The 24,928-nt window shown below is 40.1% G+C and overlaps 1 protein-coding gene across 5 annotated transcripts in view; it reads left to right on the top strand.

The window, feature by feature from the left end:
* LOC105027313 (5'-AMP-activated protein kinase subunit gamma-2) overlaps positions 1-24,928 on the top strand; it is a 70,517-nt gene that overhangs the window by 5,978 nt on the left and 39,611 nt on the right. For 2 of the 5 annotated variants that reach the window (XM_013139674.4, XM_013139677.4), the window contains 2 exons: positions 7,806-7,877; positions 11,112-11,397. In XM_013139674.4, the coding sequence (XP_012995128.3) occupies positions 7,806-7,877; positions 11,112-11,397 (358 nt within the window). Of the gene's footprint in view, positions 1-3,392; positions 3,799-7,805; positions 7,878-9,216; positions 9,266-11,111; positions 11,398-23,923; positions 24,486-24,928 lie in introns of those variants that run through there. The other 3 variants (XM_013139679.4, XM_013139680.4, XM_013139681.4) reach the window with 3 other exon arrangements.

The raw sequence follows: 24,928 nt of genomic DNA, 5'->3' as shown, positions 1-24,928 counted from the left end.
GTCTAATGAATGCACTTAGATAACTTATCCAAAGTTCTTTGAAATGAATTTTGTGATGCCCTTTGTCCTTATCAGCCGCTTACAAAGGAACAAGTTAACAAATATGACTCACCAGCTCCATATTTTTCAAATCTACAGTTGCAAAACTTCATGATATGATATAATGTTACAGGTGAAAGATTATTCAGATGACTTTCTATCTCCTAAAGCATACTCTTGACAGTATTAGAAAAAAAACCCGGCAAGCTATTTCTGAAAATCAATTGATAGGCAATGATATTCATTGAGCCCATGAATGGTAAGGGAATGTGTTTACAGGATGAGCTTTTACAAAAGTGTATTATGGATGTTGTGAACTATGGATTGGACTATTATGGCCTTTTGAAATCATTGTACATAAGATTGTATGTTTTAATGTTGCCAAGGTTATGTTCTAGGTCAAGTTGTGCCATTTATGCTTTCTTTGAAGGATCAGAAATAAACTCCCAACAGAGATAGTCCTATCCAATTGGAATGCACTATTTGTTCTTGACCAAGATTCCCATGTAATTTCATGTCATTTGGGAGAGTAATGATTGCATATGTACTTTTATTTTTGTTATTATGTCAATTCATAGACAAATAATACGTCATAGAGTGAAGTGGTGAGACATTATCAAGATTTTAAGTGATTACATTGGACTATATGTGTAGTGTAAATGTGCTGAGATAGTCATCATTGTATAGTGGATACCTCCACATGTGTTTGTCATAGAATTGTTGTCAGTAAGTGTTGAATAGTTTTGCTTTCAACAAATGCTACAATTTTCTGATTGTCCGTAAAATAGATTTAGTTTTAAGTATTCACACTATGCCGTTCAATATCTTTGACTGGCAAGTGGGGTTAGTGTTTGATTCCAGAGGGGTTATAACACATTACAACTGAGTTGTCATTAACAGGTTATGTGGAGAATACAATTACAATGAGATACAGTATTCACTGTTTTCAATGTTTCAACATTTTATTGTGACAACATGAAATCAAAATGGATTTAATCCAATAAAAATAGTCCATTAGGTCAAAGTTAAAAATAGAATGGGCAAATTGTTAAAGTAAAGTAATTACAAATATAAAAGTATACAAAAAGTATTCATCCCCTTTAGTCAATATTTGGTAGATGCACTTTCTGCAGAAGTTACAACCATGAGTAAATTTGTATAAGTCTCTATGAGATTTGGATATCTAGACACAGCAATTTTTCCTAATTATTTTTACATATTCTTTGAAACACCATAATTACACACCAGTCAACTGAATTTAACTAATTACATGACTTCTGAAGACAATAGTTTGTGCCACAGCACATTCAGGTTTGTCATAGGCATGATAACTTCCCAAATCAATTATTAGTTTCAAATTCTTTTATCATTTAACAATTTGTAGATTTTCTTTTTTACATTATTGACTTTTTTTGTGTTGATCAGTGGCAAAAAATCGTTTGTAAATGCATTTTGATTTCTCATTGTAACACAATAAATTCAAGAGGGACAAATACTCTTGAGAGGTATTGTAATTGTATGTTTACCTCTTTGCTATGCAGTGTTTCTTCAGTCAACATCGAGGTCATTATCTTTGTTTCCCATTGAATTTGTGAGACCTACCTCCTACGCACTGTGTTTCCGTGTTGTTTGGGAACAAAAAGTATGGGTGACCGGTGTTGTAGCTGTGATTATGACAACAATGCTCCCTTGGCAAAACAGACATTTTCTTTGTCACCTTAAGACATTTGCACTTTTTATCTAATGTTGAACACCACTGAAAATAAGAACAGTGGCCTGTGTCTTTTAAATGTGAAATTGTTAATAGCTATTACCCACCATAAACAAACATTGCTGTTTTTGGAATTGACGGACAAAATGCTTTGGCCAGAGCACAGTTTCCTCTTACCAATGTCTTCCATATTGGCAAGTGATTTAGCATTTAAAGAAAGAGGCTCTTTACCAAAGCATGACTCATTTAGACTGGCAAATGAAAGGGTTCTGCTGAATCTCAATAGCAGAGAGCCATGGAATATTAAAAAGCCAATGATGGAATGCATCTAAAGTGATTTGTTTTCGTTTCATATGTAAGATCACATCATTAATTGCAGTGTCCGGACATAATGGGAACTGCAATGGGTTTTTCATTTAACAAATCCTAAGGCAAAAGTATTCAACTAATTTAATATCATCCATTAACATTTCATGAAATCATCTGTAAAGTTATCATGATTCCTGAATAGTTTCACAAATAATAAGTAGATTCATATTTTATAAAGATCTTGTGATGTGCCAAATTTGTCACAAATTGTATTCTCTTGTTTATGTATGATTTCATAAGCATTCATAAAAATCCCATAGTTGGTTTATGAAGGCTCATGTGTAGTTAGGATCCTTAATTTTAACAATAACAATGCTCTCATCCCACCTGTGTTTTCGTTAAAATCTGAGGGATTTCTCTGGAGAAATGTAATTACCCAAAGCTCAGCTATGAAGGCATGCAAAACCATTTTAAATATAAAAATGATTTTATTATTTAAGAATAAACTGGTATATTTAATTTCTCAAAATGCTTTCAAAAGGGTGTATATTTGATGGGACCATTTGTTTTATTTTTATTTTTTTTTATTCCTTTGAATGGAGCTCATATGATTTGACCCACTTATATCATTACAATCAGATTTGTATTTTTGCATCTTACTCTTTCTGTGTAATTTCATGAATATTTATCTCCCCTTTAACTCTTATCTGAAAAGGTCACCAGAAATATAATTGCTGTTGCGGATGGATTTTGAATCATTCTGTAGCAAGTGGCTGGTATATCACTTTGTCTAAAGGACATTTTTATATATATTTTTTTAATAATAAATTTTGGGGTTTAGTTTTGAATAGCTAAATGAGTTAAGGTTAAGTATTGGTAACTTTTTCTATTTTGCCTGCCAATCTGATGGCAAATGCCAGCTCTTTAAACATAGCTAACAATGCTAGCTAGTTTAGGTTAACTTGCAGATTGTCCCCTACCCACTGAGGAAGACATTAGAATAGTCATATAAACATTAGCTACATTTAAAGTAGGAAAAATGGAGTAGGATAAGAGAATTCAGAATGCTTAGGAGGAACTAAAGTTGACTTGTGCAGAGTTGATGCATGGCTAGTGGAGTAGTGAGGTCTGTTGAGGAATGAGGAAGTTTCTAATATGTATTCCCTACAGAAGGATGACAGCCGCCTTACAACTAAGCCCCACTGACCTCCATTCTCTCTCTCTCTTTCTCTTTATCATATCTCTCTATCTCTCTCTCCTTTGCAGGCGAGGGCAGTGCTACACCAGCCCCTCTGGCCTTGCCTGTCCAGCATGTCTTCTCTCGAGGACTGGCCTGAGGTTAAATAGGATTTAAAAGCGCTTGAGGCACCACTTTTGTTGACTATCTCATTACAGCATTGCCAAGTCCTCATTAGGAAACACTAAGGCTAGCCTTACACTTAAGAGTGGAAAAGCTGCTATTTAGGTGGCTTCATTTAATTTTAGATTTTTAGAGATCAGGCAGATTGGCATCATTAAGGACAATTTTTTTTCTATCTATCTGAAAATGTAGGATTTTTCCAAGACTGCTTTTCAAGGCTGAAGGAAGACCGGTTCAATAAGTCCTATCTTGGGGGAAGTTTTTTTGCACTTGTTTTCATTCTACTTCGCCTGCATGTAGATAAGACAACTCCGTGTTCCAGAACTAGTTGCACATTAGATGGGATTTTGCTGGTGGTTCTGCACTTTGGGAGTAGAAGGTAAAACTACTTTTTGACTGTAGACTGGACATGCAAAGACGTAATGGTGATTGGGAAGTGTTTGAGAAGTGAAATCAAAGTCCTATTATATATGTTTGTGACAAGGTTCTATTCGTTACTTGCCTGAAATACATTTGGCTATATTTGGTGTAGTAGTTTGATCCAATGGTGCAATTTAATATTTACAATTGTTTTTAGAACATGTTATTCTTTTCTGCATGTAAACCAGCAGATGGTAAATCTTGTTGTACAGGGACAGGTGTAAGTGCCATTTGATCCCAGGAGCTGAAGTTCAAAACTAGCCCGCTAGCTAAATCAGAGACATTAACATACATTTATTATTTTTTTATTTAACGGGGCAGGTCAGTTAAGAACACATTTTTATTTACAACCATGGCCAGGCAGATTGAAATCTGTGATTTATTGATTTGTAGAAACAAATTACTCTAACTGCTTGCCTGGAATTAATGTGCAGAATAAGAAAAAAGAGATAAGAACACATTTTGTCTCAATCTACACATTAATTGTAAAACAACATTTTATCATAGGTGATCATGGCATGTCATTATCAGGGTATGACATTTGGATGTGTAGAGTTTAGGGAAAAACCTAAGTGTAAAATTTAAGCCATTCCCTGGATCTCCTGTTGCCTTCAGCAGAATGGTCTGATTGAAGTTGTTGTGTCTTGGCCGGTATTATTTCAGTTTGAAGAGTGTGTATAGCCAGATAGAGTCTGGCTCGGGCATCAAGGTTGAACTTAGATTTTAGATAAACATGAAATGGGGACTCTGTTGAGCGCAAGGCCGACCATGCCAGATGAGTTGAGAACAGTGTTTAGCAGTGAATTTGCCACTTCCGTTTGCAGACATTTCAAAAACAACAAAGATGTTACTTCAAATGACAAATCATGTTTTTTTTTCTTTACTTTCTTAATCAAACATGGCACAAATGATAAAATAGAATCACGTAAGTTGACACCCACACAAGTACAGTGTGATGAATAAAAATGGCAATGAATACATTATATTGAGGAGGAATGCTGCTCTATGGGCCTGGGATGGACAAGGGAAATAAGGTGCAGGCTTCTTTATGCAGACTTATTTTCCCCTTTGAGTCTGGAATACCACCAATTTGCAGCCTAATATATTTTTCCGGGTGGGTCCCGGTGCTGTGGTTGACGCTGTCCGTGACAGTTTCTGGATCTGGTGATTGTCCCGTTCAGTTAACCGTGAGGTTATTTTGGTACTGGTTTATGTTGTGGACTGCCAAAGAATTTAGTCCTTTTGTTTGTGGAGTGACAAAGAAACCCTTGTTTTATTACAGTAGGAGGGCTTTACAATGTTAATAAGGTTAAGTACACTGCACGCCGGGACTCATTCCAAGCGCTCTTTGAGTAGTGTAGTCCGTTAAACTTGCGATTCGCAGTCCGCAATGGAGGGAGAATTCAAGTTAAGAGATGCGTTGTGTGTAAGTTTGCCTTTGATTCTAAGATGGATTGTAGTAACCGCTCACAGCAACAGAGAGCTTGATGTTCTGGAGAAGTTTTATTGTTGGGCACTAAAATGGTTTCAATACATCATGGAGAAAAGAAACCTGTGGATTTATTACACAAGTGAAATGTACCAATGAGTACACTCAGAAAGCATTGGTCTGTAGATTTGCAGAGGTTGCTGTCCTGTGAATTATTAAATGAGTGTGTGTGTGTGTTTTATCAACATCCAACATACCATTTGCTGTGTTTTAGTTCAGTTCATCTACTCTAGTGGCTATGTAGAAGCTGAAATGAGCAGTCATTGTCTAGAAGTTTCAATGAATTGCCCAGTCCCGCTTCTGCTTTATTACCAGCACCTGGTCACTGGCGTGGTCAATGGCTTGACAAGATGGCAAAAACAGATCTTGTCATGTGGTTGGCAGGGAAAGGAAAGAGTAATTCAATTTGATGGAGTAAAATGATAAACAGTACAGTAATCAGGAGATGTATTTTATCAATACAAAATGTGTGTTTGACATGATGCAATCTTTTTGTGATCGTGAATCATACAGAGAATCATGTTAGAAATGGCTGTGGAAAGCCTTTATATGCAAGTATTGAGAGCATAGCCATCATATTGAAGTCATTGTTGGTTAACGTGGTCCTCCACGAAGAAAAGCATGGAATTGTATTTGGCTACAAATTTAATGAGATGTAGTGAACATCATCAGCTGGCTGATTTTGATGGTTTTCAATAATTATCAAGGAACTTATTCTGGTGACACGATGATGCATGGCAGACGAAAAATACAGATTACACAAAAGATGTGTGCCTGACTTTCTCTTGATCTTTTAGTCTTCTTGGGCGAATGGTTCTTGTGTAAAAAAGATTAAAGCTGTATCAAATTCTGCAATATTGTAGGCTAATGAAACCTTTTATTCTAACGTGGTGAATAGTCTTTACCAACTCACAGATGTGGCTGGGTAGCCTGTAAAAAAACAACTGAGGTTCATGAGCAACATTGACCTCTGTACCAAGTTACAGTAACATCAAACTAGCTCTACATCCACTATGGGAAACAATGTGTCCCACCTCCAGGGTTGCCATATCTGCAGTTTTCACACAGAATTGGGCTATTTTTCAAACTATGTCAGCTAACGTAGATTCTGCAGCTTCACATGCAGATATACTGCAACTTTAAGTATTGTTCCTGGGGGGTTCACCTGACAAAAACTAGTTTTCAGGCATTTTGGGCTGGTTTTGAGTGGTCGTTGCTCTGGAAATGTTTGCTTCAACCTGGTAACACTGCCCCCCCCCCCCCAAGAAGGCTGCATAGAATTCCCCCCATGCATTTGCAGCAGAGCTGAGCAGACTGTGAATGCCAGTCATTGGCAAACTTCAGACGGGCCTGGACATGCGCTGGCTTGAGCAGGGGGACCTTGCGTGCACTGCAGGATTTTAATCCATGACGGTGTTGTGTTTTACTAATGGTTTTCTTTGAGACTGTGGTCCCAGCTCTCTTTGGTCATTGACCAGGTCCTGCCGTGTAGTTCTGGGTTGATCCCTCACCTTCCTCATGATCATTGATGCCCCATGAGGTGAGATCTTGCATGGAGCCCCAGACCGAGGGTGATTGAACGTCATCTTGAACTTCTTCCATTTTCAAATAATTGCGCCAACAGTTGTTGCCTTCCCTCCAAGCTGCTTGCCTATTGTCCTGTAGCCCATCCCAGCCTTGTGCAGATCTACAATTTTGTCCCTGATGTCCTTACACAGCTCTCTGGTCTTGGCCATTGTGGAGAGGTTGGAGTCTGTTTGATTGAGTGTGTGGACAGGTGTCTTTTATACAGGTAACGAGTTTCAAACAGGTGCAGTTAATACAGGTAATGAGTAGAGAACTGGAGGGCTTCTTAAAGAAATACTAACAGGCCTGTGAAAGCCGGAATTCTTACTGGTTGGTAGGTGATCAAATACTTATGTCATGCAATAAAATGCAAAACTTTCTTTTCAGGTCAATTTCAAAATATGACTCCTGGTCACAAAAGCAGTTTGTCGGGAATAATAGCCATTTTATATACTGTTAAGGAATAAACAATTACAAAATAACACTTACAACCCAGAAACAAAAATTGTGTTACATAGTGTGATCTATCTTTAAACATTGCATCACGATGGACCTTATCACAGTTCTCATAGCAAGTTTCAGATAGAGCCCAATGTGGATGCTAACTATTAGTAAAACTATTAGTAAAACTTGGCATTTAAGTACTGGCACTGAATGCTAGTACTTAATGCCAATGTTCATCTAATGGTTATGTTATCTCTATTTACTGTATATAGTGACATTGAACGCTGGCCTCAACAACACTGCCATTCCTTATCTTCCTAATATAATCGTGGACTCTTGATTGTTGTGTAACATTTTATTGGTTATTTGGGGGTTGTGTTGTTGACATTCTACTGCATTGTTGGAGCTGGAAACACATTTTACTTAAGCAGGCCAATGAACGTGATTTATTTTGATGTTTTCTACAGGACCTCAGCTCTTTTGCCATGCCCTTCCTGGAGGGAGATGCCAGCCATGTGAATAAGGACAACATACCCAAGGTACAGTCATGTCCCTGGTGTGGTGCACCCTCATCAGGTCTGCGAGCTCTGAGAAAACATCTAGGTTTATTTTAAGGGAAATCCATAAATAGATTCCTTTTTTACCTTGTTGGTCCAGTTTGAAAGTGGTTCAGCCAACTGCTCTTAATCACAAAGGCGGTAATTTGGTACTTCAGTGCAGTTTCTCCTTACTAAAGTGTCACCATATAATAACTCTGAAATTAAATCTCAACTGAAACCTAAATTTAAATCTTAATTTTTTTTGTCTTCACCCGTATCATATAAAATTACATGGGGCACAACTTCTGAATAATGTATTATTTTCCCTTACTTTCTGTGCCAGCAAATGTTTCATATTGGTAAAGTTTCCGGGCAGTCAGGAGAATCTAATTGGGACTTTTAACAAATAAAGTAATTTGAATGGACATACAAACCTCACGTAAATATAATCGGAATTGATGCTTTGATAGAAGCATCTGGATGAACCATTGGAATTACAATGAAAGGGTTCTGGTCAAGGATTCCCAGGGGAGCCTATTAACATTGGAATAGATGAATTATAGATGTTCCATTTAGTCTGTCGTCATTGATTTCATGAAACCCTTTTAACATGAGCCGTTGCCACTGTGCTTATGCTGATACGTGTCATAAAACAACAGAAAGATTTTAGAACCGGATCCAGAACATGTTTCGGGACAAACATACCAATATACACCACCGCTGTTAGCAGCTTGTATTAGAGCTTACTGTACCTTGGCTTGGTCATAATTATACACTTATTGTGTCTCCAGAAGTCTGTATTTAAAGTCTCGGAAGGGCCCTAACTACACACTGAGCTTCTCCATGGCACCCTTTATTAGATGAGTGGTCTGTGGGGATGATGTGGTGAGTCATGCTGATTACATTATTCAGACCTGTGCGTCCAGAGCCTGGTGCTGAGTCATCTGGTTAGAACTGAGAACATTGGGCTTCTGTCTGAACCCCCAAACCTAAATTCACAAAAGCCAAACCTGCTAATTACCACACATATGTACGCACACACATTAGTCCAGGGTGGGTTAGGCTGGGAAAGATAGTACTGCAAGTGTCTAAAGCAAATGCATGAAGATAACATGTCACTGCAAACTGACCAATTACGCTAGGAGTGAAAATCTTTTAAGTCTGTAACACAACAACATCTGGAGAAAGTGAGGGCGGCACTGAAACCCTGGATTTGGCATCGCTAGTGCCATTCTCTACCAATTGAGCCACACACACACACATCCTTCTGCATCGTTGATGGTTTAGGGCGAGGTGGAGCTATCACTGTTTATGTTGATATGTTCATGTCTTATCTTAGACCCAGTCCTCTCCGTGTCATCCTGCCTCTCTCACCTTGGAGCATGAAGGTCAGCCAACATTCCCCCGTTAAGGTTTATAGAATAATAGGTACTAGCCAGGAAACCAAGGCTGTTGAGGAAGATTAATAATGTGATAGCGTTGAAGGTAGTGTGTGGTAGATAGCATTTGCCCCCCCCCCCCCCCCCCCCCCACATCCCCCCTTGTGGTAAAGTACCTTAAGTACACATCCTGTTTTATTGCTGTTTTCCCAAACAGACTGTTGCCTTACCTGGAGATGCTGATCCCTACCTAATCCACAAGAGTAGGTTTACAGTAAATATAGCCCCTGTATTGTTCCTCAAATGTTTCCATAACGTAATGTCCTCATCTCACGTTTGTTTTTTATTACAAATATATTTTGGCGTGCGCGTGCATGCGTGTGTTTTGATGCCTGTTCGTGTGTGTGTGTGTTCATTCACAGTGTATGTGAACTGTATGTGTGTGTTTTTTTTGTTTGTTTTTTTTTGCCGTGGGAATGGCAAGTAAGCCAAGAAACTAAGGTTGCATTTGCATTTAAATGGAATAATGTGTGTCAGCGTGTTTGTAATATTCTGGCTAAATCAGCAGTGCGACTGAAAAACTGAACATGAGAAATGTTTGTGTTCATAGCAGTTTATTTACTGAATTGGTTTCGCAGTCAGAGCAATAGGCCTACTGGTATACAGTTTAAAACCAGCAATACAAGACCATTCCACTGAACCGACGCCTTCCCTACCTAAAATAAGGCACTGATTCTCTACATGAGGTATGATCTATTACAGGTTAAAAGCAGAAATTCTGAGTGTTTCGGCCCTCAAATACTGGAGTCGATTAGCCCAGATCTACTCTATTGCCTGCTGTTTGCTCCCAAGTCAGTAGCTTAAACCAAACCGTGTGAACATTGTCATTTTTAGAGAACACCTACTAGCTCAGTCCAATCTAAACCGAATTGCAATATTTACAAAGAAGCTCTTTTTCCCATGGTTTCCGATTAACAGTCAGACTGATCTTGGGTACCGTATTCAAGCACCTACACCCAATTCTAGGTTGTCATTTGCCATTAAAGGAATGCTTTAAAACATATCTGGCCGCAGGATGACTGTTGTAAATAATTACACTGTGTAATCATTGTTACAGTAAGTTTAAAATAATTCACTCACCAGCCTGGTTTAGTTTAACCCTGAACAAAAATACTGTGTGAATTTGGTTGCATGCTTTGTTTTTAAGACTCTGTCCATTACAGATAGGACACAAAATTACATTTCTGGGAATTGACTTGATAACCAAGAACGACTCAGGCAGAGAAGCTAGACTGCCGTGTTTCACCTGGGGGAATGCGCTGACTGTTTTCATTGCATTATTAAATACTCTAGGAGCTAAATGAAATAAATCTCTTGCCCAAATCCTCTGGCCAAAATCCCAAATTGTAAGGTGGCATTTTATTGTCCCCGGCACAAGGTGCACCTGTGTAATGAATGATAATGCTGTTTAATCATCTTCCTGATATGTTACAGCTGTCAGGAGGTAGATTAAGGACAAAAAACACTCATGACCAGGGATTGTCAATTTGTTATTTGTGACCAACATTTAGAGGAATACGTGTATGTATTTTTCCTCTACTATGCGCTTTATAATTGAAAGCATCCATGCCTAACTTTGTAGAGACAAAGGCAAATGTTAGAGAGCGTTTTTGATGACAGGACAGTAGGCTGGATTCAAACCCGTGTCCTAGTGTTCCATTCGCTTCCAAGGAAGTGACTGAAGGACCACCCACGTAATTACATAAATATGGCTTGCTGCTGTTGGGCTGAATTGTTTAAGTAGAGAAAAAGAGATGTTACCTAAACTCAGTGAACTCTTTGTTTTCTACATCAGGGTGATGGCAGTTGCCAGTCAGCCAGCCCGACGAAAGGCTTCTTCTCGCGGGGGCCTTTCAGTAGGCCCTCCAGTCCCAAGTCTGCTCCTGCCAGGACCAGGAACAGCCCAAGCTCCCCGAAAACCATCTTTCCCTACCCTTCGTCCCACCAGGACTCCCCACCCAAGTCGCCTCGTCGCTTGAGCTTCAGTGGCATCTTCCGCTCCTCTTCAAGGGAATCAAAGGACTCTACCTCTAACTCCACCTCTCCCGTCAGCATCAAGCTCTTCTCCAGAGCTAGGAAAGGTAAGACCGGCTGCTTTTTGTGAAACCGGTAGTTTTGTATTGGGCAAAGGTGGCAGATGCCCCTTTTTGACATTTCTGATTGGTCTATAACAAAAAAGTTGTAAGTTAGTTGCATTAATTCACGAAAGTAATATATTCGATTGTCTAGATATTGTTGCTGTGTTATGTCTTCTGTGGGCTTGCTTGTGTTAGACATTTCCATCTAAGGGATGTCCTTTCTTTTCGGCTTGCAGCCTATTGTCTCTCACACATTGACTTGTAGTGGGATCCTGTAGTTGTGCCTCCTTTTTTCAGAGTACATAAGCACAAATGGTGTTACAGTACATATGTATAGTGTTTATTGGGAAGATGACATGCTTTTGCTTCAAGTAAAGAGGTGTGTGAAGTTTGGAATATGACTGTTATTTTGGGGTGTCTGGACTTGGTGACTGTATAGGATTTAGAAATGCATTTAAATAGTTTTGACAACTCTTGGCTGTTATTAATATAAGCTTGTATTTGGAAGTAAGCTGAATCACAGCAATACCAGTATGCATTCAAACCAACTCTCCCTTTATAGCGCCCTTGTTATATTTATTTTCCAATTTACAAAAGCTTTAAAATACATAGTTACAGATCAGTGTGCCTTGGCATGGATTCTAAGAGTCTTTGGAACTCTACTAAAGGGATAAAACCTAATTCTTCCAAGAGAAATTCCCTCCTTTGCTGTTTTGATGATGGTGGTGGAGAGTGGTCTGTAACACTTAGAGCATTTCGTTTTATAGATCCCACAGAGCATGATGGGATGTTAATTTGCTTATTTGAATTGTGCAGTACACTTGTATGGAAGAATCGGCATCCGTTATGAATCTGCACTCATTTATTCAGGATTTTCCTTTAATTAGTCACCTGTCTGTATGCACCAATTTGAGAGATGTGAGTTATTCTACTCATAGTACATACAGTATTTACACAACATATTACACATCAAGGCCAAAATGGGAAGTGTACCCAGACTGCATCTTTAAAGAGTATATTGGTAGAGGTTTGTCTTCCTTAATAGCTTAGTGGGTGTAATTCCTGTAGCCAGACAGCAAATTTTTTGAATAGATTCAACACAGTCAGGTTGTTACTGTGGTGGATGTGTGAGAATGGAAATCATCAGTGTGGGCTGCAGTGTGGGCGACGCTTTTGGCATCCAATCTTTGTTTTACAGCGAAGGGCATGGAGCGTCTTCCCACACTTACGTAACGCCACCATGCTCACTCACAGACACCTGCTGTGCGTTTTATCAATGCACATAAGAGATGCGCGAGCACACACACACACACACACATGTGCACCCTGTCATTTCACACATTATGTCTGCTTCACTTTCTACATTGCTTGAAAACAGGGAGTTATTGCCCAGTAGACGAGAACATTACCTGCATTAGCACACAGTTAAGATCCCTCAGTGATTTATTGCAATGGCAAATGTGTCCATAACCTTCTAGATTAAGTTTATTGCTCTTCCTCAACTGCTCTGCAATGTATTTCCACCCGTCACCACTTATGTGTTTGTGTATGACAATCAATGCAAATAAAAGATTCATTCCAACTTTAAGTAGCCCTGGATAAGAACATCTGCTAAAGTACTAAAGTGTCAAAGGCATATGGGCAAACGAATGGAGAAGAACCAACATGGTCACAAGTGCTTCTGATGTGGACTTTCGGCTATGACAGCTGGTAAGAGAATGAATCACCATAAATACCATGATAAGTAGAATAATCCTAAAGGCCCTCCTCTTAGTATTATAGTCCCTTTTCCCTCCCTGTTTCCCTCCCCCTTTTTATGAATAAAATAGAACAAAATGACATAAGCAATATCATTCTATTTAGTTTTTTACGTACTTACACTTAAAAGACAATAATAATTAGTATTGGATGAGATGATTTCCTCACAGATGTTTTAAGTCAGAGGCTTGGCTTGAGGAGAGCGTGAAAAGGGGAGAGAAAAGCCATCCCTCCGGCATATCCCAGTGTCCCTCCGGCTTATACCAGTGTCCCTCCGGCATATCCCAGTGTCCCTCCGGCATATCCCAGTGTCCCTCCGGCTTATACCAGTGTCCCTCCGGCCTATACCAGTGTCCCTCCGGCCTATACCAGTGTCCCTCCGGCCTATCCCAGTGTCCCTCCGGCCTATCCCAGTGTCCCTCCGGCCTATCCCAGTGTCCCTCCGGCCTATCCCAGTGTCCCTCCGGCCTATCCCAGTGTCCCTCCGGCCTATCCCAGTGTCCCTCCGGCCTATCCCAGTGTCCCTCCGGCCTATCCCAGTGTCCCTCCGGCCTATCCCAGTGTCCCTCCGGCCTATACCAGTGTCCCTCCGGCCTATACCAGTGTCCCTCTGTCATATACTGGCGTCCCTCCTCCAAACAATCAGGTGATAAAATGAAGCAGTCAAACTTTGCAAAACAAACATCTGAGAATATGTTCAATATATGTTGCATTTTCATAAATATGAAAAGAGATTGTCAAATACACTGCAATAAATTAATATTGTTAATATGCAGCATGAATCTTATTACATCTATTACCTTTGAAAAGCACTAGTGGGATGAACATTTTGTAAGGTTTGGCTTAGAACCCTCTATTACGAAGCTGCTGACCAAGTCTGTGAAAGCCAAAATATGGTCTAAACAAACATGCACGTAAAGCAAATGTACATGAAAAATACATTTAGCTAATGCACTGAAACTATTTAATGTCACTGCTGCTGGGAGATGAGGGGGACACAAGAAAAATACAAATTATATTTTCTCATCTCCGTGGTTTTTCTCCTCTCCCTCACCCCAAGACTTTTCAAGGCTAGAGAACTGGTAGGCAGATGAATGGCTTCAGCAAAAAAGATCAAGGCCTAGGCAGTTACAAAGTTGAAGTAATGTTTTGTAAATGCTTTGCTTTTACCGGCCAGATGACAGTACATCACCCCACCCCCTCTTGGTAGTAAATAGACCTAGCAATAGAACAGTTACTGGGCAAAGAAAAATAAACCATAGAGAAAATAAAAGCTTTCAGCTTGTATATAATGGTCTTTAGACATTGTCAGGTAGTTTAAAGATACAGCCTGGAACCAATCCAGCTTTGTTTTACACATGCTTTGTAGAGTGAAATGCTTAATTAGCTGTTTCTAAAATTACAGATTTGATGAACAAAAATGTACAAAAGATTGAAAGATAGTTACAAGGAATATAAACCAAGTAGAGTTACAAGAAAGTTGAGGCTGTACATTTAAAAAAAGCATGTTCGTCACACTTAAATGTTTCAGATCATCAAACAAATGTAAATATTAGTCACAGATAACGCAAGTAAACACAAAATGCAGTTTTGAAATGAAGGTTTTTAACACCAGCACACCACCTCTGAATGGCTGACAAAATGAAGACTTTGGAGTGGCCTAGTCAAAGTCCTGACCTGAATCATATTGAGATGCTGTGGCATGACCTTAAAAAGGCAGTTCATGCTCGAAAACCCTCCAATGTGGCTGAATTACAACAATTCTGCAAAGATGAGTGGGCCAAAATTCCTCTACAGCGCTGTAAAAGACTGATTGCAAGTTATCGCAAAACGCTTGATTGCAGTTGTTGCTACTAAGGGTGGCCCAACATTTTTTCTTAATGATGCCTCCATCTGACACCATCTAGTGTAATGTTTGTAGACAGCAGGGAGCTTGGCTCCTAACTTTTAAGTCCTAACTTTTCAAAATGCTTTGCCATCCCTAAGCTCTGGGCAACTGTGTTAAGACGAACAGTCAGTCATCGAGAAACCAAAACATTACATTTGTATACTGTATACTTGATTGATTTTCATGCAGGTCTGTTATTAAGGAAGTGTAATTTTCAATAATTATCACACAAAACCCACATCAGGACGTTCCTCATAAAATAGTTCATTTGGACTGGACACCAATTTCACCAAAAATACAATTTGAACATTTTCCTATTCAATTGTGTTATTTCTATAATCTAATTCATGTTTATTATCTCAGATGAGCTGCACTGCAAATATATATGGTGAACTGCTAAAGAGCAGCAATGTGGATATAGAGTATGTAATAATAAACTATTTATAAATGTACATAACTGTCACATGTAATCATAAACAACTAATATTCAATAAGTATATTGCTACCCTCTTTAAAGCAAGGTTTGAAAGTGTGTTTGACTACACTTGCTTTATTAGGCCATTATCATCCAAATAGTTGCATTACCAATGGCAAAGAAAGGACTAACCTGTCTCTTCCAGCATCTGCATCCTTTCTCAGCAACACTGTATTCCTCATCTGTGTCTGTCTCACTACTCTCTGTAAAGCAGAGAAATTGTAATTTTATTGGCATGGGAATATTTTTTCCATAGTTCACTGCGCATATTTTATTGACTGTTTATATAGATCAGTATATTAAATATGGATTGTATAGACACAGCATAGGATATGTAGCTACATAACCAGAGCTTTTGCACTAAGCTAGTCAGCTGGCTAGCTGCTGCAGCTGGCTTGTTAACCACCTGACTGCAATATCAGCAACTATTTTATTTACCGTTGACCCCACATTTTCCAAGATTCTCCGTTTTTTGTTTTTGTTGCGTCTTTCTTTTTCTACATTAGGTGCGGGAGTTAAAACAAGTTTCTTATTTCTGCAGCGTCTTGAATTAGCAAGTTGTCAGTGCTGGTCTGGGTCACAGGTTTTCATGAACCGCTCTGTCTGGGCGGAGGAAGTTTGACTTCGGTTTAGGGCGCGCACACAGGTGTGTGTGGTGTTTTTGCTGTTGTTAAGTGTAGCTTCGTCCCGCCAAGCTAAATATCCTTAGCTGCGGAAGGACGCTAGATACTAAAGAGGTGAATTTAGTGAATTTATTCACCACTTGCAAAGTGAAGCCAGGGTGCGCAGGCAAAAATGACAAAATATAAAGGTTTGTAAATGCAATTTCACCGGTCTCTTTACTGTGTCCCACACACCCCTGTTTGTTTTACTCCCCTTACTGACCAAAGAATATTAGCCTACTATTCTAAGCACCTTGTCTAGAATAATCAGTCTTCCTACTTTGTTTCCTGATCATGTCCCTAAACTGTGGAATGGAGATACTGTTATGTCATCAACAGTGGTGTCGCCCCAGGGGGGAAAGGGGTACTAAGTATATAGGGCCCGAACCTGTAGAGGGGCCCTGGAGAAATGTTTGAATCTTGAATAAAGAGGTGAAGGGCCCTCAGAGACCGCCTATGTACAGGGCCCGGAATTTTGTGCTCCACCCGTGGTCATCCACCTACTACGGGGGGAGGCACTCTGGTGAGTCTGGAAGGAGACCGCAGGGTGGTGCTCTAACACAGCTATGAAGCTTTCCCGCCACCATGCCTGTAGCCCACAGACACATTTTGCCATCTACTGGTCGTGTCAAAAACAGCATTCAGTACATAAATAATTTTAAAGGTTTTGTTTGTCTTTCTCCAACCCAATTGCGCAGGCCTTCGCCGGTTGGTGGAGTTTTGCCGGCATATCCGATATTTAGTGGTTTGCGAATAGAGTGCTTTTTTGGTTTTGCTCCTGTGTATTTGACTCTAGCTTTTTAATGTTTTGAGGCATGTGCTATTGTCTCCCCTTAAAACTATGGTGTGAATCTGTGGAGTAGTTACGTTAAAAGGAAATGTGGCAAAAGTGCAATTTAAATAATGTGTGTCTATACTTAGACACTAAAACACTATTTGATGGTCTTCCCTGATTGTCACCCTTGATTTCTGTCACTACAAGCCACAAACCTAAATCCTTCAGATTTAGTGTTGTTGTTTTTTTTACGTTAATGGAGCCAAAGTGAATTAGACCACATCATGACCATGTCAAAAATATCGAAAGTGTCAGAGTAATAGATATCATGGAGCAATTGAAATGAAAACTCCTTTTAATGAAGAAAGCGTTTATTTTGGAAGGAGTTCTCTGAGGAGTAACGCCCTGATTCGCTGCTCCCTGAAACAAACACGTTTAAAAATTACTGTTATAGGATTACAGGATTTATACCTGTATGGTCCTTCAGTTTTTTAACCAGGTGCTGGAGAATAAATTGTGTTTAACAGTATGTAACTAAAAAAAGATTCTGAGGCATGCAGGCTATGTGGCAACCAATGTTTTGTTGAAAAGGTCTAGATCGGAGAACATCAGGTAAGGAGGGAAGGGAGGAACGAGGAGCAGTTCCTGTGGATGGAAGCATCATTTCTTCAAATAAATTAGTTTAATTTGAAGAAATGAGGCATCCGTTTTCATCCCTCCCCAAAGATGTGTGATTCGCTTTATGTGTGCATGATCGTTATTGAGCAGAGGGTTGGCACATTTGTCAGAGTTGGCCTGGATGATTACTGTACGGTAGATGTGGTGAGAGTTATCAGGACCTGTCCTTATTTCTTCAGCCATTTAAAGGTTAAAGAGGCGTATTGTGAGCGTGGATAGTGAGCAAGTTCCTGTAAATGACTTTGTGGCATTGGAAATGTGTTCTATCAAAGGATAAGTGTGAAACCATATTGTGAAACCATATTCCGAGTGAATAGTACCAACGTATCTATAATAATATGTCTAATGGTAGAATACTTGGTACAAACTCACTGACTGATGTTTGATGACTGATTATGTTTATTATTTTTATGGCTTTCTTTCCAGCACTGATGTTTTCTGGTAACTAATACATTGATTAGAATGCACTCATTGCTAAGCTGTGGCTTCAGCTTGCTTTCCTAAAACGTATGCACTTACTGTAAGTGGCTCTGGATACGAGCATCTGCTGAATTACTAAAATATAAAAAGAGAAATCATGACAGAACTGATTCAAAGGCATGTTGTGCTCCCCCCACTTACACAAGATTGTACTGCTCCTCTGTGCATCTGTGTGTGTATGTGCAAATCCTACAAGTCCCTGTGAATCCCTTTGTGTACAGAGTATACACACCGAAGCATCTCCCCTGGACGCTCTAGCGCCAGTCTCATAATTATTCACCTCCCTCGTGACCCGGTTGCTTGGCAACCATTAAAGAAACAGTCTCAGTAAGGGCCTCCCGCCATGTGGAGCAGCTGATGGTCCGTGTTATTAATGGAACATTAGAGGGACGTCAGGGGTCACCGAACACCTTAGCATTGTGACAGTCACAACATTCTTGGAGTCAGTGGACATATCGGACGTCGCTGTTAGCTGCTTCATTTTGCTCACCCTCTGTCGACTGGATGAACACAGTGTCCTGAAACTGCCGCCATACCTGTACTTCCTCCCAAGGCATGCCAGATTGGTGTCCTTTATTTCCGACTCCGGGCACTGTTTTTCGATCTCTGTATGCTAACCTTTCTAGTGCATCTGCTGTTGAACCCTCCCCCTTCACGCTTCTTTGTTTGCTCATAATTTCACGATGTCATCTCATATTTCGGAGATGTAGAACTTAAGGCCATGCGGCTGTTTAAAGGCTTCTGCAGCCTCTTTCTGTTCTGTTTAGGATATTGTAGTAGCAGAGGTTTTCTTGGCAAAACAAGTTGCATTTTAACCACCCACGTAGCACCATTTGTGAGGTAATCTTCGTAGGTATGCTTTGTTCTCACTAATGTCCGTGCACACAGAGAGCTAAACACTGCTCTTTACAGGTTCATTTTCACAATGTCTCGTGAATTACCTACCTGTAAAGATATAATCTTAAAATGTTTCTCTCATATCATTGGTTTAATATAAAGAATGTCTTAAAATGGCACAATGTAGAAACATTCTGCAGAAATCGCCCTAGCTTTTCTCATTCTGCATACCTATTTCATGTTAGGAGGGGTGCGATAAGCTTGTCTTCTCCTTGGATTGGTGGATACATTATAAATAAGATTACGTATTGAATATTTGTGTTAGTGGTTGTTGATGTCAACTTTCTCTGTTATATTGAGACTAAGATGCTGTGCTAGCCTCAAGTATTCACCAGTTTGAGAAAAGAAATCCCCTCAAAGTTGCCAATGTCAAGTGTCAGGTTTGTCAGTACACTCTTAATCAGTTAAGTTGTAGGAAGGTGCATGTATTATAGTAACCATTCATTTTTATCTTGACTACTTTTTATAAATAAAAACTAACCTTAGAGGACATCATTAAACAGTCACCGACATCCTTTGAGATTGTACTTTCATCTTAGTTGTCTTTGAATCCAATCCCAATTAACTCTCTTTACGCTGCTCACTTTTAAATTTGTAGACAGTCTGCTCTGGAACTGACAATCTTGTTCCAATAAATGTCTAAAATCTGAATCAAACTCAAAATCCCAATGGATTGCATAAGTAATATTTTTTTATCTAAATTAATTGATGTGACTATTTGTATTTCAGAATCTAGACCTAGTTATTATTTTAAAGCGCGTTAAGTATTAAGATGACATTCAGATGTCTGTATTATGTACAGTATGCTTCACAGATAATAGGGTCAAAAAGAGCTTAAAATGTCCTCTGTCATCATGGTTTTATCACAAAGCTGATAATGATGATGATAAAATCATGATTAAAGCATGTCAGGCATGCTTCTATTTTAAGTTTTAGGTAAAAATTGCCAGAAGAATTGCCAGAAGAATCTGAAAGCATTTTTAAATCCCAGCCCATTATGGGATATAAAAGATGCTGTAAGGAAATAAAATTTCCCAGCTACATGGCGAGTCATGCTTTACAGAACTTAGAGAGAACATGGATTAGTTGGAATTTTCTAATCACAGTTGGATGGCGAGTGTGGTTTCTACTAAGTATTTCAGATTTCGTATGAGTTGTGAGCTGTGTTGTGAGCTGAGTGACATGCGTTCACACACTAATGGCAACGGGTACGTTCCCGCGACGTATAGAAACATTCACTTTTGTGGATACCCGTTCCGTATGGTTATGTAAGAACCGTTGGTGGCTCGCCTGTCCATGAAGAAGACAGCTATGTGTAGCACTGGCTATTCCACTCTACTGTAATACTGAACTGTAATTCCTGTGATTTGTGAAATTGCAGAAACCTACCCTGACAGACTGACTGGAGCAAAACAACTGGTGATCTGTAGGAAGGAGAGAACGCTCTGAGAGTGGAGAACCGGAAGGGCATTAGCGGTAGAGAGAGCGACATCGATAGGGATGATGTTACTGATCGGAGCAGAATAAAGGCTGAGAGAGATGGCCACAGAGGTAGAGAATGGGGGACGGGGAGGGCATCGGGGCAATACGGAGATGGTGAGATAATAGGACCGGTTCAAGCAGAGAAAGGAAGGACAGAGAGAGAGGAGAAAGTCATGCGGAGAACAGAAACGTGGGGGGGGGGGGGGGGGGGGGGGGGGGGAGAGGGAGGGGGGGAGAGACCAAGAGAGAAACATGTCTTTGGTCAGTGACTCATCTGTGCTGAGTGTGTGTGGAGTGGCGCGGCACTGTTGCTGTTTGGCGTCCTGCTGACTTTCTCTTCATGTTCGCCCGTCTTGACGCAGCAATGTTGCCTTTCCTCATTAAGTCATTACATAAGAACTATATCGGGGCTTATATCAGGGCTCTGCTCGTAGAAATTGTCCTGTGGATTGTCCGCAATCTCTTGGTAATACACATCTAGATTGAATCGGCAAAAAGCCACTGCCCATTCCAGGCAGCTAAGAGCATTCCACAGACCAGTAAGGGCAAGGCCTTATCAGGAAATAGCTGTTCTGTTCTCCCATTGTTGAGGCAGTGAGGGTCCTCCATTGATAGTGATACAGATGTCCACTTATTAGCCTTATATGGGGAGCTGAGGCCTGTTTCTGTGGGGAGATGTTTTGACAGGCATTTGTACTCAGTGGAGATTGTCAAATCCTTCCTGTAGTGGGGGGGGGGCTCAGGACAAGGACCTTTGTTGTAAAAACTCTAATCATGCCGTAGCAAAACACATAGTTCACCCTGTCGTTGTAAAGTTCACGTACGGTGATTGAAAGAAGGGTGTTTCTCGGGTGCAGATCTGGTCAGGGGAAGTCTGCTGCTACGAAGAAAGTAAACCCAGGTCTGATGCAGACCTCACGTAAAAATGTTTGCCTGGTATAATTAAAATCTCGGAGAATGCAGAGACGGCTCACTTCGAACCAGGCTGGATAAGTGGCAGGTATGACAGACAAGTTGTTTCCATACATGGCTCCAGTCTGGGAGTTATTTTGTGTTTTTAGATGTTTTAGTAAGTGCCAACAGGAGAGAAAAGTCGGGTGTATTTTGCACATTTATCCTCTTTTTTGAATATCTTTACCATTGGCCAAATCCTGTAGTGAATGTGATAAAGGCATGAACACACATGCATACACAAATCAGTGCACACACAAACACACACAAACACACACAAACACACACAAACAGAACACGTTTGTTGTTCCGTTTTTGCAGTGGCAAAAAAAAGATCCCGTTTTCCCAAAATCTTAACTCTAACCTAACCTTAACCTCAATAACCTAACTTATTATATCTAGCTTTCATGCTTGAAAATCTATCTAACCCTGAACCTAATCCCTAATGCCTAAACTTAAAACAAACCATAATTATCACACTAACCCAATTGTATGTTTGTTATTCTAAACCCCTTAGCTGGAAATAGCCTTTTTACATTGTGGGGACTGGCTAAACAACCGTGTGGAGACTAGCTAAACAACCGTGTGGAGACTAGCTAAACAACCGTGTGGAGACTAGCTAAACAACCGTGTGGAGACTGGCTAAACTACTTTGTGGGGACCGGTCCAACTACTTTGTGGGGAAAACTCTCTATTTAGTTTGCTATTATTGCTTTTCATTTAAATTCCAAAGGGGCTTTATTGGCATGGGAAAAATCTGTTTACATTGCCAAAGCAAGTGGAACATATTTGTGCTTTCTCACTCAGCTCTGCTCTTTGTGTTTGTATCACTCACTCTCTACAGTATCATTCCTTCTCACAATCCCTCTATCTTGTTTCCTCTTTCATTTAGTCTCTCTCCCACAGTCCCCCTCTTTCACCCTCTTTCTTTGGCTCTTTAAATTGCATCTCAGTTCTAATAATGAAAGTCAGGACTCAAGGCGCAGGATTTGAGGAGGCATTAGAACAACCCCTGTTCATAACCCTGTTCAGAGGATTTTCTTCTCTGACTTAAATTACGTTTTTTTTTGATAGATTAAGTAGCACATTAGTGCCCCTGTAAACAGGAAATAGCTTGATTAACTCTACATAAGCCAGGAGAACGCTCTAGCCATTTAAATATCTTTTGATGTTTTTCCAGGTGGCAATAGTGATTTTTATATTATAGCAGTGTTTTGTTTAATTAAGTTGAATTCACATGAACTGAGTTTGAGTAATGTTTTGATTATGGTAACCAAAGCCCCATATTAATTTCTCTGCTTACAGCTATTTTATTGTTTGAGTTGATTATTAGATTTTTTTTATATTGGTTTAGTGTGGTTGTTGATTTTAGTTGAATGCATTATTAGAAAATATCAAATTTATGAATGAGTAAACTACAGTATAGTGTTATTAATTATGATCATAATACCGTCAAACTGCTCTCATGTTTGTTTATAGTAAATCATTCCTGGCCTCTTTGTCTTTAAAATAAACAACAGACTCCCAGGTATTCATTAAGAGGTTTGTGGAATTATAGTGTTATTGCAGTGTTTCTTTGGTTGTTGCTTATTAATTCTCTGTTGTCTTCATTAGTCCATTGTTCTGTGTTACTCTCCTGCTGAGTTGTCCGGGACAACTGCTGTGTCAACGGAACAATAGTGTCTCCCTCTCACACGTGCCACTTCACCTGCCTGTGTTGAGTCGAGCATGGACTCAACGATCTATAAATATCACGCCCTTAAAAAATACTTCTCCCTACATGCTAACCAACTAACACTTTCCTCAGACATTATTTGCCATATCACGGGCTGAGAAAATAACTATATCTCAGACGTGCCGTACAGATTTGCCTGTCCAATAGATCAACCTTTTGATTTCCGAAGCAAGGGGTGATCATTATTATTAGCACAGAAACATGAACAAACAAACACACACACACACACACACACACACACACACACACAAAGCAATATAGTGGGAATGGACGTACTTAATGTCTCCAAAGCTTCAGATTTTTATGAAAGTGCTATCAGTGATCTCCCCTAATGAAATGATCTCACCTGTCCTTTGTCACACTAACCTGTGGTCTGTATATTAACTGGCAGTGGTGGCAGGGAAGCAGCTTACTTCATGTGTTTCTCTTGTTACCTTTGTGTGTGTGTGTGTGTGTGTGTGTGTGAGAGAGACAAGGAAGGAAGGAAGAAATGAGTTTGTGTTAGTGTGTTTAGTTTCCTTTTAGATCCTCTTTAGGATGCAGCCTATTTTGAAAGGGGACCACACAAACGCATCATGACAATTTGTGAAAGCTGGAAGGACTGGGTTGTTGCTGGACGCTGAGGATCAGATTAATGGAGAGAGAGAGAGAGAGAGAGAGAGAGAGGGCGAGATAGGCAGAGAGAGAGAGAGAGAGGAAGGTAGAATGAGAGAGAGAACGAGAGGGAGCTGCAGGGAAAGGAGGACAGAACTATTCCTCTTGGGAAGTATGCTGAAGTGGAATTGCAGGCTAAAAAAAGGTTTAAATGAGAGACCTCTCCTCAGGGGAGTGAAGCATTCCGCTGTCCTGTCTCCCTGCCTGTCAGTTGGGCTTATGTCCTGGGTGCCTTTCTCTGCTGTGAATCTGGCTGCTTGACATCTACAGGCTCTTGACACTGTCTAGACTGGAGGGAACCCTAGGGACCCTCTGTGTGAATTGACAGTCATTACTCACTACTGTCCTCGGACCATTTTGGCAGGGCTCAAATGAGAATCGGCTGGTCTGAACTGCATTCACGCTGTCTTTGCCAACAAGTGCATATTCTGCAATAAGGAGAACATAGCGACTTGAGTCAGGCCTTTGTACAGGCTTGATTGAATAAGATCGGTCCTATTTTGGCGGATATGTTCGGTTTGGATTCACACACTGTACTCCTGTACCATTTTGCCCCATGAAGCGATTGGGAAGCCTGAGGGTAGGCAAGAAGAAGAAGGAGCCGGACCGACGGACAGGGAGGAGGCAATCCGAGCCCCATGGGCTCCTGGCAAACAGTAAGCAGGCATCATTTGCCTACGTCCTAATACCAACATGCCTTTCAACAGTGGATGTTTTTCAATAGCCTGCATTTCTACATTAGTGCCAAAAATGGTGCACTCAGAAAGTTTATCTTGAGACATTGTGCTAGTTTGCTTCTAAAGATGCAAAGTGCACTGTCCTCTGAAGTATCTGGCTTGTAGACTGATATACTATATCAATAGGCTTTTGAAGCTTTGGATTACATTTTTCAATTGAAAGTGAAACTAGGTTAAATTAAACAAAGGCAGTTCCCTGGTCTGTGATCTGTGTACATAAAATAATGAACGTTTTATTCTTCCAACATTCAAAAGCACATGAAGCTGATTCCGTTGTGCTACAGTGCCTGGTTTGATCCCTGCTAGCCCCCCGGCTTTTGGGCAGATCTTGAGGCATGGTAATGCTCGCAATGTGGGCCATG

The sequence above is a fragment of the Esox lucius genome, chromosome 21, assembly GCF_011004845.1.
Source record: "Esox lucius isolate fEsoLuc1 chromosome 21, fEsoLuc1.pri, whole genome shotgun sequence".
Classification (NCBI taxonomy): Eukaryota; Metazoa; Chordata; class Actinopteri; order Esociformes; family Esocidae; genus Esox; species Esox lucius.
This window is presented reverse-complemented; position numbering and strand designations above follow the sequence as displayed.